Source organism: Battus philenor, unplaced genomic scaffold (genome assembly GCF_028537555.1).
Source record: "Battus philenor isolate CCGP_79_NKW_IND1 unplaced genomic scaffold, ilBatPhil1.0.hap1 SCAF_19, whole genome shotgun sequence".
In the NCBI taxonomy this organism is placed as follows: Eukaryota; Metazoa; Arthropoda; class Insecta; order Lepidoptera; family Papilionidae; genus Battus; species Battus philenor.
Genome location: NW_027181681.1, coordinates 3,228,508 through 3,248,336, shown reverse-complemented (window position 1 = coordinate 3,248,336; position 19,829 = coordinate 3,228,508). Strand labels below are relative to the sequence as shown.

Genomic DNA, 19,829 nt, shown 5'->3' with positions numbered 1-19,829 from the left:
ACATCGTAGATATTTCACCAAAACAACATATGCTTTGGCATAAAAAGATAAAGTTTTCAATATGACCTAAATAAAAAAAAATGTATTTAAATATAATAGATTTAATTCTAGTTAACGGTACTGTAAGTTTGTACATCTATTGTACAATAGCTATTATATTTTCTATAAGAATAACGTTATTTTTTACGTAATATAAATGAAGACACGATACACGTCTATTATTAATGCATGCACTTGTTTCAAAATATGATGTAATGTGTTTCCCATATGTTTGTGTTTGCATCTAATACTAAGTCATATAAATAATAAAGACAATCAGATTTTTTTAATAAATTGCTGCAAAATATTATTGAACTATCATTTACAATATTCAAAACGCGTATTAAAAGTAAATTGACGTAAAAAGCTTATTATTCAATAAACAATTATTTAAATGATTAGAATCCTTGGTAGTGAAATCCCCTGTTTATTTTATTTTTATTTCGTCAATATCTGATAAAATGATTATAAATAAATCTATATTAAACTTTATTAAAAGGTGTGTTGTTGTGAAGTTTCTTATTGCTTCTTCTCTACAACTATAACACCTTGCGAATCGTAGTAGAGACAAAACTAAAATAGATTAAAAAAATAAATTTTAATAAGTTGAAGATCAATTTGTAAATTTTTCTTTAACACAAAGTTTTAGAAATAACTCTGCGATGAACAAAAAAACAATTCGCCAAATTGTTTTATATTAAATCACTTACTTTTTCCACGATGCAAATGAGGTGGATGACACTGCCCAAGTCGACGTGATGTTCGCCGGAGCCAAGGATAAAGGCTTCTGGCACCACGATCTGCAGCCGGACGTAGTGGGATACTATGCCGGTGCGAGTTGATACCTGTTGTAATAAATGAGCCATGAATTTATAAAAATACCAAAAAAAAATGTTGATTTTGTAGTGTGGTAACTTTAAAAGATCATGACATATATGATGATGCCATCTCAAGTTTAACACTACGAATAAAAAGAAGTTTATTTTTCCATAAAACTAGTAAGTCCTGTGTCCAACCGATCCTGGTGAAAATCTTTGAGCGAGATTTATGTATGTACTTATGCAGTGATCATATTAGGGCTAAAATGATGATGTTGAAATTTAAATTGCAGTAAAAGCGGAAGTCCATATGGAACCTATGTTTAAGCCAAATTTTCAGCAAACACGATACTATGAATGGCGGTACGCAAAAACAAAAAAAAAGGACGGCTTTTAATGCGAAAGCATGGAGCCGCTTTCGCCGTTCGAATGCAGCTAATCCTTTTGTTTTTGTACATTCAACGAACGCATTTGAATTTAATGAAACGTTTGAGTGGCTCCGCTGCCTGTAAGCTTCGGAATTAGCTGTTTAATCAAAGCTGCGTAGTGTCAGACTGACGCGCGCTTTGTTCCGCTCGGCAATCTACCGGTGAAATGTTTTACTTGCCAGAGCGTCTTTTGTTTCGCATTTACACAGCCCGCTTCGCTTTCGGATTTTATGATTGCACGGATTTAATTGAAGTTTGAAATCACAACAACTACTTTTTTTAAAAGCAATGTCACCAGCTTGCCTATATTACTGTACCTGCGTTCTATAATCGAACTGGAACAATATAGGATTGGCCATAATAATGTTCACTTTTTTAAAAATAACTTCTATATGTACTCTACTATAAGTATATTACTTTTGTGTTGAACCAAACTTCGCCTAATTGAATTCAAATGCCATCAGTGTTGTGGTCACTGCCATTGCGTTAGGGTCGAAATCGTAAATTGTAAATGGACTCTGTAAACATGTAAGTATACACCATCTCGATCACTACGGACTCTTATTTTCCATGCCATCAAAATAAATCAGGTACGTGCTTCGGTGGTAATTTACTTCTGTCTGCGTATATTCAAGCACGCTTAGCTGATAGCTCACCTCTGCCCGCCAAGTGCGTATACTTCTTAGAGCTAAAGCTATAAGAGCTCAATGAGTTCAAGAGACAACTCCATAGTCTAGTTCCAGGAGGGCGGGACCTTTTGTGACACATCTATTGCCAGCATAGAGATCTTACGAGAAAGTTTCACGTGACATGTCATTTTGTAGAGATATTGAGTGACCATCAGCAAGTCCAGATTTATCGTGTCATGATTTTTCATGAGCAAATTTCAAGAGAGAAGTCTTCTGGGCTTCTTTAAAAACACTTGGTGAACAAAATCGAAACACTCGCGAAGAAATGATGGTATATTAAATCTTAAACTCGTAGACCTATTTTTGAAAAACTTCAGTGACGTTTCAAAGTTAGTTCTCGAAGATTTGAAGGGTCCTTTAACAACACGATTGGTTTTTGGGATAGAGTATAACATAAATTAATTGACAGTACATGGGCTAGATTCACCACTATAAAGGTTTTACAGCTATGACAATTAGTTCTATGTTTGGCACTAATCGGTGTAACATAACTTCTGAAGATGCCCCGTGGAGGAGTGAAACACGTGTCGAGTTATTTAACGGTGGTAGTTGTGTCATTCGCATTGTTTGCCGCATGTGCATTTATCGGCAGGCTGGCGGGTAGTGTACTTTGTTGCACGACTACGACTGCATGTGCGGAAGTGGCTAAATATTGGTCCTTTTCTTATATGGGATGGACTTCCGCAAAATAACGCCTGATTCCATTAAATATTAGTTTTTTATCGTCCATATACAAAAATCATTGATATCAGAAATAATAAATAGCGTAAGAATAACATAAAAGTGTAAAAAGTTTTTTTTTTATTTGATTACCGCATATTAAAATTAATTATTGTTTACTCAGCTTCTCTGCTGATCTTATATTGCCAGAAATCATTGGCCTGTTGCATTCCAATATAAAAATATATTTGGGAGTAATAAATTTACAGAAGGATAATTATACAAAGCTATCACTTTTAATTAATAGATAATTTAAAACAAATGTATAATGGGAAATGAATATTATAATAAGGCAGTAAATAGAAAAGATATAAATAGATTCAATAAGCAATCTAGATAAATAATAAGGAAGTAATATTTAGGAACCGTATAGATAAATAAAAACCAATATAAAAGATCTCTGCTATTTGGCGGCACAGGATTACAAGTGGCTTAAAAACAATAAGGATAATTAAGAATGATAAAGGTGTAAAAGTACTATAGGTTTTTACTGACAAATGTGCTATACATTTATTTGTTCAAAGCTTTTGCATCTATAAACAGTTATCATGTATTTATTTATTTATTTATTTATTTAATATTCTTTATTGTACACGATAAGATACATAATATATAGATATAATAATATACAGAAAAGTACAGTGGGCGGTCTTACCACACAAGGCAATCTCTTACAGACAACCATAGTAAGGAAAAGATAATAGTACTTATAAAGGGTAGTTCACGTGTACAAAAAAAATACATACATAGACATACATACTTAAACATACATACATACGTATATAACATATAAACTTATAATAAAAAAGGTTTAATACATATTATAAATATAATACAATAATAAATAAAAACATCAAACTGATTTGGATCGCACTTGCCTCGGATAAAATGAGGAAACAGAGGAAGAAAAAGTATTGAATGAAGGTATAAATAATCATAGATCTAGTAAATAGTTTTTAACCATTTTCTTAAAACTAGGTAGTGACTTGGCACGTCTTATTGTCAGCGGTAAATCATTCCATAATCGAACGGTATACGCACAATATATAACATATTTCTTGAACCCAATAATTTTCTAAGACACCTTTAAAATAGGTATATAGTAATGTTTAATAATTGCTGGTTTATGGCAGAAGTTCACGGTTAATTTTACGAACAATGATAAATATGCCCGTAAACCTTTACTAGTTTCTTAATAAGTGTCTGGATACTATCTTAAATATAGATGAAAGCTTATGAGGTTATCATAGCGTCGATATATCACATGTATTTTAGTAGACTAATAACGTTAAATAATACCGTTAAAAGCTAAAACTAAAAATAGCCGGGTGGTGCTATAAGGAATTTTAGATAAAATTATTTTGTAAGAAACGTGTCCTCCACAGAATCTGTATCAGGATCGTAAAACGTTATTACGCTATAAAATCAGAACATATACTAAATAGGATTTGGTATTCGTTATTTTCATATATAAGATATTTTTATAAAGCTTGCTATTGACATATGATGCTTCATCAGAATTCTCGTTGCTTTAATATCCGGTGCAGATGTACTCATTGATGAGTTTTATAACTTCACATCGTCTTGAACTTTATATTAATAATATCAATTTATTATCTTAGACTAAATTTAAAGTTATGCTTTATTTTTATAGAAGCTCGTAAAGTTTTAATATTATAATTACTATATAGTTCTTTTTAATATGGTGCAACAATACCAGTATATTGAAGAATTATATATTTTTTAATTTGTACGTATTCAAGAAAAATATATATTTTCATTGTTAATATTAAATAAGATATCAGTTATTTTCAATTCTGTACTGAATTTTAAATAATGAAATACTGCCCATTAGCATCGCATAAGAATAGCTATCATCACAACCTATAATCATCAATATTTCAGCCATGGGACATCCTCTGTTGAGCATAAGCCTCCAATAGGACCTCCGGTGTCTCCGTTCAGTGTCTTTCAAAGAGCTTAAAAACCAACATTATCTTTGATGACATTTATATAGGAAACGGCTGAAATATATTAGCATAGCTATCGTAATTAAATATCAAGTTTAATGTGAAATTTTTAGTAGCAAAATATAAAACATTCTTTTTTTTTAATAATATATCCCTTGTGCAACCGTTAGTCTTTGAGGCCGAAAGGTTCATGAGTGGCAACCATGAGACCATAGACGTGGTCTCGACAAGCCTCCGATTAGGTGGGTCGACGTCATAGTTCAGGAAACGTGAAATAGGTGGATGAGAGCATCGCTTAACTATTTAATGGAATCAGGCGTTACTTTGCGGAAGCCCATAGTAAGTAAGAAAAGCACCAATATCTAGCCACTTCCGCACTTGCAGTGGTAGTCGTGCAACAAAGTGCACCGCCCGCCAGCCCGCTGATAAATGCGTATGCGGCAAATAATGCGAATTACACAACTGCCACCGTTAAATCACTCAACACGTGTTTCGCTAAACTGGTCATCGTGGCGACATTTGGGGGAGGGATGTGCCTTGCAGTGAGCGTCTGTCAGCTGAAAAGAAGAAGAAAAATAACAAAAACTGCCGAGAGACCCATTTGCTTTCAATAATAAATATAATTAAGTTTCTTTTTAATGTACTATAATTCAAAAGTTTATTATTTCAACTTCAAAAAAGGAAAGAAAAAGATATTTAAAGAGCTGTAAATTAAAACTGTTTCATCATGAAAAGAAGACAGGACGTAAAAAAATATAATGACGAAATGTGCGCCATTTTAGCACCCTCTTGCCTTACAAAATGTATTTGGTGTCGTCCTTAGTTGAAGGTTTAGGAAGCTACAAATATTTACACTACTCAAAAGGACTTTTATGTTTGCGCTGTATCATGGCAATAAGGTACAGAAGGGTTATTTTAAACTTCTTTTCAAATTTTACGTCATTTTCTGACAGCTTTCCAAATACAGAATAGAATATTCGAGTATTAAAATTGTAATTATATAATATACATTTTAATACGTTTTGGTGTTAGTTGAAACGATACAAGAATTAAACAAAGTTTATTAAACAAAAAATTATTAAAAGCGCGATGGACTTTGTAAAGGGTAACAAACCTTTGGATTAAATTTCTATATTACTATATCAAGGATATACTGAAAGTAACCACTTAAAAACCACCGGTGTTTGTTATGGGCTTTTCTAAGATCAGATTACGTTTGGGAGTCACGTAGTTCAAGATGATTGATGTTATATAGGTGATCTAAATCTGGTTCTAGTTTTTTCTCGCAAATAGCGAACTTATCTAGACTATTTGATGCAAATATGCGCCTCTACCGTTCTTAATTCAAGAGTAAAACATTTATTAATTTTATAATAAGTAAAAAACTACTCTTGTTCAGAATCATTAAATACGTATTCATACACATAAATTTAATATTTCGGTTGCAAATACAGTTCAATAATTACTTTATAAGCGAAGCGTTTAATTAATAACACTGTTATCGACCCGTGAACCGAAAATGATTTACAGAATTCTAATAAACATAGTAATAATGTAATAAATTGTATTGTTAATTATTTAGATATTTAATCACTGTTACGTGTATAAATTAAAAATTGGATAATTCATATAAGTTACGTAGATTGCCACATTGTTATAACTTAACAATTGTAGTCGCCAAAAAGTTATGAGTAATTATTACGGTGAAGAATATAAAACGGCTGACCTAATAAAGCGTTACCCCTCTCAGGCTTATAAACGTGAACGTGAGCTTAAAGCATACAAAATATTGTGCATCATAGTAGAGTATGGCATACTCCATACCGTAAGAGATAATGATATTACTTACTAAGTACTGTATACGGATAGGATAATGTTACTTATATTTACTACGTACGTCCTTATATTTATTACGAACTGAATAATTGTCATTAAAATTTTTTTTAAAAATAATTTTATACATTCGCCTAAGCCTTAATCTGACTCTCAGAATCCATTTTCGAATATTAATATTAATTAGATAAATTCTATAAAAAGAATAATTTTTTAGCGATGAAAAAATTTTCGAAATAATTTATACATTTATTTTATTAAAGCGGTGTAAACACCCTTTATCATCACGCATGTATTATAAGTCGGCATATATTTATTTTTAAAGATATAGCAATAATGTACTGTTCTATTTTATTCAATAACTATAAAATCTGCCAGCACTGCTACGGCGTAGACAGATGTCTACGCCGTAGTAATGCCTTTGACTTACTTCAGACATCCATGTTACACCGTAACTGCTCTTATATTTCAAAAGCCTTTTGAGATGATTAAGTTACGATCCGGAAGATCACGTCTCTTACCTTTCATCGTTGTCCATTCTAAAGGAGGGAACGTGCGCTACATAAAGCTTTTCGCTACATCTGCAGAAAATTGTTACAATGGGAAAAACTATAGTTGAACTAAAATGTTCGAGTAGCTTTTGTTTCGTGATTCAATATCCAATTTCGAACGATCAACACGATTTTTAGTTTGTACAGTTACGCAAACAATTCATGCAAATTAAAAATGGTCGATATTTTAAAAAAATGTGAAATGATTTTCGTGTGACAATTTATTTTTTGAATATACCAGTATGCTGTCTATTGGTCAAAAATTTTAAATAAGTTTGTCAAAGGCTCAATATAATAAACATATTTATATGAAACGAGCGCATAACATATATAATGCAAAATGACAAAATTCATTCTATTGAGTTTCGATCAAGCCTTTTAAATTATACGTATGGAAATGTAGAGCGTAAATTAGACATAATTTTTGTTACTTGCTAATTTCACCTGCAACATTACAAACAATAATATTTTGACATCTTCTGATTTGTAACATCGATATAAAAAAATGAGAAAGTGTACAGATAAAAAATATTACATTGCTATGTACATATTTTATTTTTATGTTATATAAATGCTTATAAATTTCTTGTATTATAAGCAATTTATTTAAATTGTAAACCAGCGTAATTATTTGATGAATAATATTTTATTCAATGAATTTACTCACAAAGAATATTTAGGATACAATTATTATTTTAATACAATTATCTTTACATATTAATAACGTATTATTTAGTAACCAAAATTTAAAATATTTATAAAAATAGTGACTGAAAAATGAGAAATACAAAAAAAAAATACTAAAAAACAATACCTAAATTTCGTTTTTAAAAATTTTACAAATCCTTAATAGGTCTGAATATATGCATATATAATAAGGTTCCAAAACATTTCTTTGACCTTTTTTAGTGTTTTTAAATATAAAATTTAAAGTATATTATATTATTAATTAGACCTTCTAATAGAATTTAAGAGTATTTAGTTGATCGAAATGTGAGGATCTTGGTTTGTTGTCATTTGCACAATTGATATTATAATGTATACATCAAATATTGTAAAATTTTATTTTAAAACGTCAACTGTTTAGTTTCTGGTCGGTTCTTCTCGGCAGATCAACATTTTAGCTAATTATTTTATGTAAAAATAGTTGACGATTCAAAAACGTGCACATTTGAATAAAAATATTTTAAATTATGATTTTTATACTATTAATAACATAAATAATTGCAGTTTGAAAGTTGATGTTTATCGCTCTGTTATTTGATTTATTATAAACATTTTGTGCTGTAGTTCAAAATGTGTTCCTAATATCGCTATACAATGCCAGTAGCGTGGCGTTGTTCACGCGAAACCAACATTTGTAAGTACAACAACGATGTACATACAAGTGGAGCTCGTTCAACGTTTTGAGTCTTGCGATAAGTTCTGTTTTTAGTAATGTTTTGTTAATATATATTTGTATAAAATGATTTAACTGATATACACTTTATGCTTTGCCACAAGTTTCATTTACAATGGTAAGAAAACACAATTTCTTTTCCGACCTTGTCAAGCACCTAAATATAATACGTGACCTACCTACTATCGCTTCAACTTACCGGCGGCTTTTGTTAGTCTACGAATCATCTAATCATTGATTAGAATTTGTATAAAAAATCCTAACATACATTACGTTAAAAAATGACTGATCGTCGTTGGTAACACAGGTCGTTAACCCTAGTCTTAAGGCACTGATTATATTGATCGAGAAGGTATTACATACAACCAATAACAACTAAATAACTAGAATAAGAAAAATTATAACTGTAATGCTAGAAAAATTGTGGGGAAGAGAGAGAGATGATATATGGAAGGATGATAAAGAATGATGAAAAATGTATGAGATTGTAATTAAAGACAAATGGGAAGTGTCTTTACACTTTGTCTTTACACAAAATGTGAACACAAACAAGAAAATGAAACAAAAAGAAGAAAATGAAACAAAAGAGAAAACTAAAAAAAGTAGTCTAGGCAAAAATAAAGTTCCTGTAACTCCCAAGATAGTAGTAAAAGAGTATAATAAAAATACCATCTAAATAAAGAAAACTAAGAGCAAATTTTTATTTATGTTGTATTAGTTTATTACATTGCCATCAGATGAAACAGATAAGATTACTTTTAAAACAGCATCCACTAATTTATTCCATCAGCTGGCAATCCGGTTTCGTACTGAGACCTCGATACACGAATCATTTTCTTTATGCAAATGATACGATTTCATTTGCATTCAGTTCTGCCCTTTTCGTTAAAAGATTCAGCGTCGATTCACGTTACTTTTCTTTTGTCTCGAGTAGAGAGAGTCGGCCTTGATGAGCTGCGTGTTTATCGAGTATTATGCATATTCCGAGCACTTTGCGCTTTTTTTCCACCGACATTTTTCATTATTATCCTAAATATATTCATTTTATTTGTACAATTAGAATATACGTATTACTGTCGATGTACGATATTTCTTGACCCTTAAATGTATAATATATGTCAATTAGAAATTGTTCATAATAGAATAATAGTCATAGATGCTGTAAAATTAAAAAAAAACAATTCAATCTATTCTACAAGATTTATTGTCTACATTAATTGCATTTGTTTTAAAAGGGACACAAAATTATTTTAAATTTGATGCAATTATCTGCAATATACATTAAAGTGTAAAATGATTAATTTAAATATGGTTTAGTAAAAAATTTCATTGCATTATTCTATGTATCATTAGTGCTTTGTTGTAAGAAAGATACGTATGTATGATGTTTGAAAGGATTTTATAATATAAATACACGACAACTAGAACTAAACAATCGTTACAGAGATGCTCGTTGTGTTCAATGCTTTTCTATTTTATATGAAAAATTTTATATTTCTTTAATGAATCTTTACCTAATTAGGCTATTCTAAATATGAATGAACTTTAACGAATATTTATTCAAATAAAGCACACCAGAAGCTCCATAAAAATTAAAAAAAAAAATGCTTCAGAAACAGTAAAAATTCTGACACCTTATTTTTTTATTTTTTTTTGACACGTTAGGTTTACGTGGTTTTAGTTCAAGTGTGTCCGGATACTGGATCCAGTTACAAAGCTATAAATATATATGAGTTTGTAATTTAAACTCATTAACAGCTATATTACAGTAGCAAATTACCGATATTATTTTATTTAAGCCACGAATGTATAGTACGAGAAAAAATATTTTATGTTAAAGAACAGCAAATACATAAAAAAGTAGGTTATTCAGTATACTAGTAACCTGCATAGTCAATCTAAAGATGTCGAGAATAGGCGATTTAGTCTTGAAATCATTGTACATTCATATAACGCAGATAATAATAATAATTTATGGAGTCTTCATTAAATCATATATTCCTAAATAATTTTTGTTCCTAACCTTGTGTTATTTGTCAGTTGAGAAACTAGAAATCTCTCAAAAAGAACATAATTTACGACCTTCGTAGGTTTATCATTAGTTGTGTGAATAGTCAAATAATTTGTGAAATGATACCCGTAATTGTATTTAGTAATAAATTAATTAGAATTAAAAACGTGTAAAAGGATATTACTGAATTATTCAATTATTAAGATTAGATTCAAATTCAATTATTTAGATAAGATTTATTCAAACAAATAGAAAGGAAGTGATAAATTTAAATAATATATTACCTAATGCAAGTTAGATAAATAACATTAAAGAATGTCTCAAGCGATTTCACCGTAACTTTTCCGTAAGTGCATCCAAGAGGATTCCTGTCAAGGCAGGCAATATCCGGCTCTTATAAAGTGCAGCATTAAAAAGGCCGCTCCACGTAGCTCTGTAGCTCCGTAGCAGCGTAGCTCTGTAGCACGTGTACTCGAGTTACATTATATGTCGTGTGTTATATCCTCAAAGCAATATAAGTTCTGAGGCGTCTTGAACAGGTACTAACAAGTGTCGGATTCTTTTATTATTAAAGAATATAGGAAAAGTATTTATATTTAATCTTTAATTTAATTGGAAAATCCTGATTGTTGTATACTTTTAATTATAATAAAGATAGAGATAAAATTCATTTATTCAGCATTTAATATATATTTTTTTATTCTTTTTTTTCTCTACTTTGCTTTACAAGGTGTTATAGTTGTGGGGAATAAATAGGAAGAAACTCTGCAATACATATATCCTTAACCAGAACAGTGTAGCCTGGCAGTATAAGAATGAGACTTGCGATCGTAGGTCACGGGTTTGATTCCTGGGATAAAATCTTATATAATTCTATCCATATGCATTATTTATATAGGATTATAACTGTTCGCAAATCAGTTTCCAGAGCACGGACAGCAGAGTACTCTGCATACCATAATACCACACTATGTTCACTAATCCACCTGCCAGCGTTGGGATTATGATATATCCTTTTTTAGATATCTATGGAGTATGCTTTTATCTAGGCGTATGCCTTTTAATCGGCGTCTATAGGCTGTAAAGACAATAAGATATTTCCCGAGTTATGAAAAAATATTGCTAATTTTATAGGATGGTAGGCAGTTTATTTAAAATTGATTTTCGAAACGCACCAGTTCCTGTTTGTGGATAGTTTAGTTCATATAGGAGACCAATCATTTCGCTCGACAAGGTGTGGGGTGGTTGGCCTTTAGATTGATACTGATAGCTTGAGGATTTTATTCAATTTATTTAAAAACCTGTAGATCAAATACCTGATATTTAATTTAATTTTAGTTAGTGGCGGGATATTAAACTACAAATAATTTAAAGAAATTCAATGTCGTAATACTGGCTAATATGTATTGCAGTAGGTAGCTGCATAGGTTTCTAGAAGGTTCCCTTAGTAGGTACTCTCATAATATCATGCCTCTATTATTTTTAACCCATGTCGACAATCAAATTGTTCATTTTTCTTTCAGATGATAAAGAAATGGTTAACCGCAATCCTGTATTTACTTACCTATTATTACGTGATTGTTTTATGCCTCGAGTAAATTAAAAAGAAAGCGTACAAATCCTTCGTTGCGACCGCTTTGTTTCAATCCAATTTGATTAATAATGTTTTTTTTATTATTTCGCACTCCGTCAACAAAGGTGCCCGTTTTTCGTTTCGTTGTTAATTATAATGCTCGTATTGAATTGTCTCTTGATTAAATTGTTTGGTTTCGTTTGTTTTCATTAATTATCAATTATTATTTAAAACATTCTATTTTAATTAAGATGCATTTCTACGATTAATGTATAGTTACTAATGATGTCTTACGGTACAGACGCGTGTAACTTATCCTGAGGTTTTTTGGGAAGCTTAGAGTCATTCATCGGACTACAGAGAATTTGATTGAGAAAAAGATTTATTTAAGAGATCCAATCAAGAATGAGATACGAATACGAACCAAAGGGTCCGACATACACTAGCGGATTAGCTTGTTAAAGTGGTACAGGGTAGGCACCTGGCGCTTAGAACAGATACCCGCTAGAGTTTCGAGGCTCTGGTGTGGAGACGACGGACTGGTAAACTTAGCGCAAGACGTTCGGTCGTAGACGTGAAGTCATCAGAGGAAGCTTGGTGAAGGCAACTTTTAATCTGTACCATTGGAAATCTATGGAGAAGGCCTATTGTTAAACAGAGAATCCAATATGTCTGAAATGAAGGCATTTTGAAATATAGTTTAAAGCCACCAGTGCGGCTTTACGGCAAACAGGTTATGTGTTATTAAGGTTTTATTTTCTATTTATTAGTAAGCTATCGTAGATCAGTGGTGGATTATTGGTTATAAAAATCGATTTATGTAAGCTGTTAGATAGATGTGTATATTCAATTCTATTGCCGCTTTATTATGACTGAATAACGCCAAATTTCTTACTGGGAGTAGGTTTGAACTCCAATAAAGGCAATACAAAGAAGTTAATAGAAGTTTTGTACCTATATATTATTGTTTTAAAAAAGTGAAGGAAATGAAAATGAAACATATGAACCTGTTTCATTCCTAAGTTGATATGCCAAAAATATTTTTGATTTTAAATGTATCCTTCTTTAAATGTTTTGACTTCATTTTCTTTCTCTGTTTCTTTATTAATTCTACGGCAAGTGCTATCCAAGTTAGTTTAATGTTATTATTTATTATTGTATTTATTATGGTTTTTATTATTGTAATTATTATTACGTATTATACTGTATTTGTTACAAATATAAATGTATATACGTATGTGTTCTTTATATGTATACGTTGACTACCCGTTATTTACACGTCCCTGTTTCCGTACTATGGTTATCTGGAAGGAATTGCCTCGTGTGGTAAGCCACCCAATATACTATTTTCTCTAATAATATTTGACTATGTATATTTTTTCTAGCGTGTACAAAGCGTTAAATTGAAATAAATTAATCTTGAGCTGGTTGAGTATGGACTTTTCTCGATTAGTGCGTCTTGCTGTTCATTGTATTACGCATACATTTTTTTTCAACTCCACTTTTGAAAAGCCTTGATTTCTTGCAAGAATTGACCACGAATCAGATCCGTTTGGCAATATCAAGAATACCAGCGTTATGACAAGACTATAGTTCTGATGATGTTTCTGTCTTGCAAGATTCTTGACATTTTGATCATACTGACAATTTGTGGTATTTTTTGTGTGGGGTTGGTCTCAATAGTGGGATGACGTGAAATTAAATTAAAAAAAAACTGAATGTAAAAAAACGCGAAATATTTCATGTATGTTTGTTTTATACATTAAAAATGTTTTGTTAGTATGTATTTTCTCATTAAACGGATTTTTTATAAAAAAAACTTTGATATCTTTGCAACTATTGATTTTTGGATTGGGTATACCAAAAATTGATTGACTAGCTATAATACATGTTTATAATCACCCTTCGACTCGATATGTTATCGTTTTGTTACATATGTTATTATTGAGTATATGCTTGGTTTAACAGAACGGATACAACGATATCCGACAGTTTCGATGTCGGATGAAGACCATTCACAAAATCCGTAGCATACTCAATAGATGCCAAAACAATGCCGATGTGTTCGGACCATTAAGTTTTCTACTTCGATCTCGGCACAAAGCAAAAAAAGGGAAAAAGGATAGGCGTTGAATTTTTAATATCGAGAAGTCGATTTCGTATGCCGATGAAATTGTTACGTATGTGTATCGAAAAAACTGTTACGCGTTATACTAAAATCAATATGCTTTGTCTGATTTTGCGTAACTCCAACCTATAATGGTTTTAATTATAACTAAACTATTACGAAGTACTGGAGAAAATTAAAAAAAAAATTACGATTGTTATCTGTGAAGGCTTCATAAAATTTTATTAGTTTTATTTGCCCGTTCTACGCAGTAATGGCATTGATTTGTTTTGTGGTAATACGTGGTCGTAGAGGCGAAAAATATATTCTCAATACTGTTTACTACTTTGTACTTGTCATTAATTTGACTTTGTTAATAATTTTTATTTCCGTCTAAACCTTATTTCTGAATAAACTTACCTCCAGATTTGGAGCTAGTAAACTTTTATATTTTTAAGAAGAAGTTTCGCGACTCTTTGGACGAAAGAATTGATGTAATTATCGTCATTTTCCATGGTTATCATATAATATGTGAATATGTGCAGGACAAAGGAGATGGAGAGTATGGACTGGTAAGCGAAGCGTAGAACGTCCATTAAATCGTGTATAGATCATCTTATTATATATATTGTTATTAGCTGATAAACGCCCATTGTGAGACTTACCGAAAGATTGCCAGGAATCGTTACGTAAATAAAATTCTTCTATTTAAGTATGCGTTTATTACTAATTCTTCTGCTTTTTTCAGCTGATTGACGTCCGTTGGAAGGAACAGGCCTCTTCTAAAGATTGCTAGAGTAGAGAGTAGAGTAGAACAATGGAAAGGGCTATGTTCTAAGTTCAAGATCGAATTAACTTTATGTAGCTCGAAGCATTGCTCGTCTGAACTGGTAGTGAGTGAGTCGCATAGCTCGTGTAACTGATGGTCGTTGGAGTCGAAAGGTCTTCAAGTTGCAAACACGAACCGGTTCGTCGTGAGTTGGACCTCATTTGATGGATCGACGACATTAATAATTAGGTAATAGTATTTATTATGTACATGTAGTATTTTTCTATTTTACAACTTTTCTATATTTACAAATCAGACTGTTGGTTATCTCTGTACCATTTTAGATTGACTGGTTGATTTTTGAATACTCATAAGGTATAAAGGACTGCAATTATAAAATGCTTAAAGTGCGTAATAATATTTTATAAGAACTAAATTGGATTCAGATAAGTCTGTAATCAATATATAAATAAATTATAAAAATTATTATTAAAGGTCAATTCATATTAATATTTTTGTTATTATTTTTTCGTACGTGAAAATTTAGTATTAGGCAAACATTAAATGTTTTATAAAATAAGTTTTAGCTTTCCGAAAGATATATATAAATAAAAACTATTTTACAATGAACGTGATATTTAAAGTTGATCAAAGGAGTTCGTAAGTTTTTCCTACTGATTATTACGTCAAGCATCAAATTTCTTTAACGAAAACCTTTAAATACTTATTACTATTTATTGGCTATAAATTATAAGAGGTTTCTAATAAAACGGAATTTTTTTTACTCAAGGAACCAAATTTTTATAAATCATTATCCGTTTTAGTCTATACACTATGGAAACTATTTGTTAATATGTTTAATTGTTTCTAACATTTCAGACCCTAGTGACCATGTTTTTTATGTCTACAAATGTTCGTACATGTATGTGAATATTACTTTTATTTTTATGTTATTGGATGTATGTTAAATATATTGATTGGCAAGTTGAAATGATAGTATGCAGGATACACAGGGTGCAGAAGAAATGAATGGTCTATTGGAAATCTATGAAAGAACCCTCTATCAGTAGTAGACGCCCTACGGCTGCAATGATGGTAGTGATATAAAATATATAATATAATATTAATATATGTGTGTGGCTATCAACTCTCCGAATAAATGTTATATATTCTGATTTCTTTAAGAGTTGATAAATTGTTACATATTATTAACAAAAAATAATCTTTTCGACAGTACTTCCCGTCACTCACACATGCAGTGAATGTGTACAAGCTTAACGCACACAGTTACATGCGCCAAGATGATTTCATCTATGTGTCTCTACATACCTAAACGATCTGTAGTAATGTTCCTATCATAAAAATTAAAAAAATATGAATAAACAAAAATAATATAACTCATGGCATGGATGCATCAAACAAAAGTGTTACCATCTTTTGGAAAAAAAAATAAATCTTAAAAAAAATTAAAGACTCAAAACAACGCAACCTCGAAAATTTAACGACGCACAGTGAAAATTAGTACTAATTAAGCAGCGACGCACCTTCGAAAATAACGAAAAGCGAGGCATTGGTGTACATATATCACTGCTATATATAACTTTTTAGTAAAGTTATTTTTAATTTCCTTCAATTTATCTTAACGTTTTGTTATTAGTGCAAGAGACGCCTGCAGGGACATAAGCCTCCACAATCTTCTAGAGTTTTCTATCTACGGTTACATATATGTCATCATTCCATGTTTTGGTCGGTCTTACTTCCTGATCTATTATTCAAAAAAAAAAGTTTGTAGTAATTTGTCACTATCTATCACCTTTTGCTTCTTGTATATGGCTTTTGCTTTCGTTCTTTTACCTTATCAAAGTGCTTCTTTCCATACATCTTTGAAACAACACGTTTTTTTGTAAGTGTCCACGTTTGCCATACACATGTTAATCAAAAGGTTAGACACATTCGATGCTTTTGTTTTCAATTTAGCTGATAAGGGTACTTTAAAAACTTCGTTTATTGATAAATATCTTTTCTACGTAAACTTTATTCTCTTAATTGCTGATGTTTGATGATTTCTGATGTTTGGTGATATATAGGTATAAGATGTAAAATTAATTAAAAAAGCTGTGATATATATAAATTCTATAAATATTCTAAACTGTAGAAATTGAGGACGGACGAAAGGATATTAGATCGGAAGAGAAAATATGACTGAATAATGGAATGAAGAACAGAATGATAGAGATTGTGAAGAATGGAAGAAGAGGATGACAATAATAAAAAGTGAAAACTTAATAAAGAAAGTAAATTCCTGTTTCCTAATAAAATAGAGAGTAGAAAGAGAGGTCCCCAATACGGGAGCCGTCATAAAAAACACACACATATATAAATATATATCTATATTTATATTTTTCCACGTGTTCACAACTTGTATTTTCAATATTATATAGGTCATTAACTATGTTGTTTCACGATTAATTGAAAGCTTCATTAGTCTACTTTTTTAACTTAGAAAGTCTTTATTTTGGTTCTTTTGAATTTTTCCGATAGTAATACTGTTTCATCTTTCATTCAAATAATTTCAAAAAACTTAACGAAAACTTTCCTAAAATATCGACGTATTTAAAAATATTTATGAACAGTAAAATACACCCGATGGTAGAGTGCTGAGTAATTAAATTTACAGAGAACTGGAAAACTCTAAGGAGCTAACTGAAGAGATTTACGGCGGCATTTTATATCAGTCGTTTTAACAATTATCGTTACTCGTGGAATACCTTGAGAGTTTGTTTTAAGCGTAGCGATGGATCGTTATAACGTTTATATCAGATTATTTATCTTCATTCCAGCAAAAATAAAATTTTACTACTATCTTAATGAACAGTAGCAACCTAGCGGTAGAGGACTTGACTTGTGATAGTAAATCGCGGGTTCGATCCCTGGGATACAATCTTGTATAATTCATACTTTATGCATTAATTTTCAAGGATTGCCATTGACTACAAACAAGTTTCCACAGATCCAACGGCAGCGTCTTTTGGGTCTTATAATACCACACTGCGTTCGACAACTCGCATGTCAATCGTGGCGAGTATGGTATATCCCCACATAGATATTTTTAGATATAGGTCAAAGCTTAGCTGTCGGTGCCTATACGCCAAAACAACAACGACGGCCAGCTAAACATTCACTCCATTAAACCTTTTTTTGCTTACAAAATTGTGGCAATCCTTTATAATAAGATATAAACGGGTTTTCAGAGGATGATTAGCAGCGTTCTCTGCGTCTGATAAGACCAAATTGCATTTGCCAACCCGCCTGCCAATGGTGGCGATTATTGTATAACCTCCATAAATATCTTTAGATAGAGGCTTAAGCCTCTCAGACTTCTATGAGTGAAACGACGAACGGCTAAAATGAAGATGTTGTGTACTAAATATTAAAATTTTCCTTAAAAATTTTCCTTTTCCTTCAAGTAGTACACTCTATTACCTGGTATCAATTTTACATTTATTCGCAAATAAAATCACAGCTTATGTTAAGGAATGTTTGATTAATAAAGAATTTAATTTTACTCTAGGTTGTAAGTATTATTCTGATTTTAACTTAACAGATATAAAATTTGTCACAAGAAATAAAAATGTAAAATAATTATTCCTCTTTCTTTGCAAGTTCTTATTCATAGAATTGATATTCTAATCTGGCTCTAGGATATGGAAATGATGCTATATTTGAAGATATATTTAAATTTATTTTTGCATAGTTTGTACACTTATGAAAATAATGCGTGAATAATCCAATTTGATTAAAACTAGATTCAAATTGATCAATACGTTGGTACGTGGGCTTAAAACGTGTTCTGTTCTGAGAAGACTATAAAAACCGTCAGATCTTTGTAATCTGTTTTAAATAGTCTTTTATATATTCGGGTAACTAATTTCTAACATTTAATATGAGTTAAAATTAATATTAAATGGGAATTTATAAAATTGTTGTTATTTTTGACTTATTTTATTTTTATAAATTTTTATACATTTAACCCTTTAAAAATCATTTCTTTATCAATGTTATGAACACATTTGTTTACGCCATAAGAAGAATGCCAGACCAGATTAATTTTATAAAAACTAGAATCAAATTGATCTTACCAACAACGGTATTCTGAAATTAAAAGATGAGAGGACAGTCCTCAATAAACTCGCTTCCATTTTAATGATAAAAAAACTGACAATAGCAAAACAAAATAAAATAAAAGTTATTCAAAGTAAGTAGTAATACTAACCTATCTTTTGTCTCGTATCTGTAGGGCTTCGGTCTAGATAGAGCTAGGGGAAAGGATTAACGCAAGTAAATTCAAGTAAGTCTTTGATGGGTGATGCAGAACATCGCCTCACATTCCTAAGGTTATGCTGAACAATAGGACAGAGATACGTAGTAATAAGACATAGTTACGTAAGAAAGAGTCGGGTAAGATCTCAATACTGTGATTTATAACTAAAAATTGAGATAACATATATAATTAATGCTGGTGTTTACTAAAAAGAACAAAATAAAAACAAGATATGGACACAAGTCGTAAATTAGTAATTAAGTTTGTGGTAGAAAAGTAATTTGATGATTTAAACAAATCTGTGATATCTTGGGAATGCAGGTGAGGGGTGTAAGAGGAAGTATGAACGAAAGGAAAATAATATAAAGAGTGACAGATATTGTTAACCCTTAATTTGGCAGAGGTTCAATGTGTTATATATATGTAAAATTTATGTATATTTATAAGTTTAGGGTAGTAAGGAATCCAGAAAAAATAAAAAAAAAAATGTTGCGACCTTCAGGTTTCCAGGAAACCAATGTTCATCAGAGTGAACATTGCCAAATCTGTCGAGAAATACCACTTTATTGTAATGTTTACTGTGATGAACATAATCAAATTA

General features: G+C 30.8%; 1 protein-coding gene across 1 annotated transcript in view; it reads right to left on the bottom strand.

The window, feature by feature from the left end:
* Positions 1 to 19,829, bottom strand: part of LOC137921598 (zwei Ig domain protein zig-8-like) — an 84,045-nt gene that overhangs the window by 7,108 nt on the left and 57,108 nt on the right. Inside the window, exon 5 of the mRNA XM_068764399.1 lies at positions 750 to 884. Within this exon, the coding sequence (XP_068620500.1) occupies positions 750 to 884 (135 nt within the window). The remainder of the gene's footprint in view (positions 1 to 749; positions 885 to 19,829) is intronic.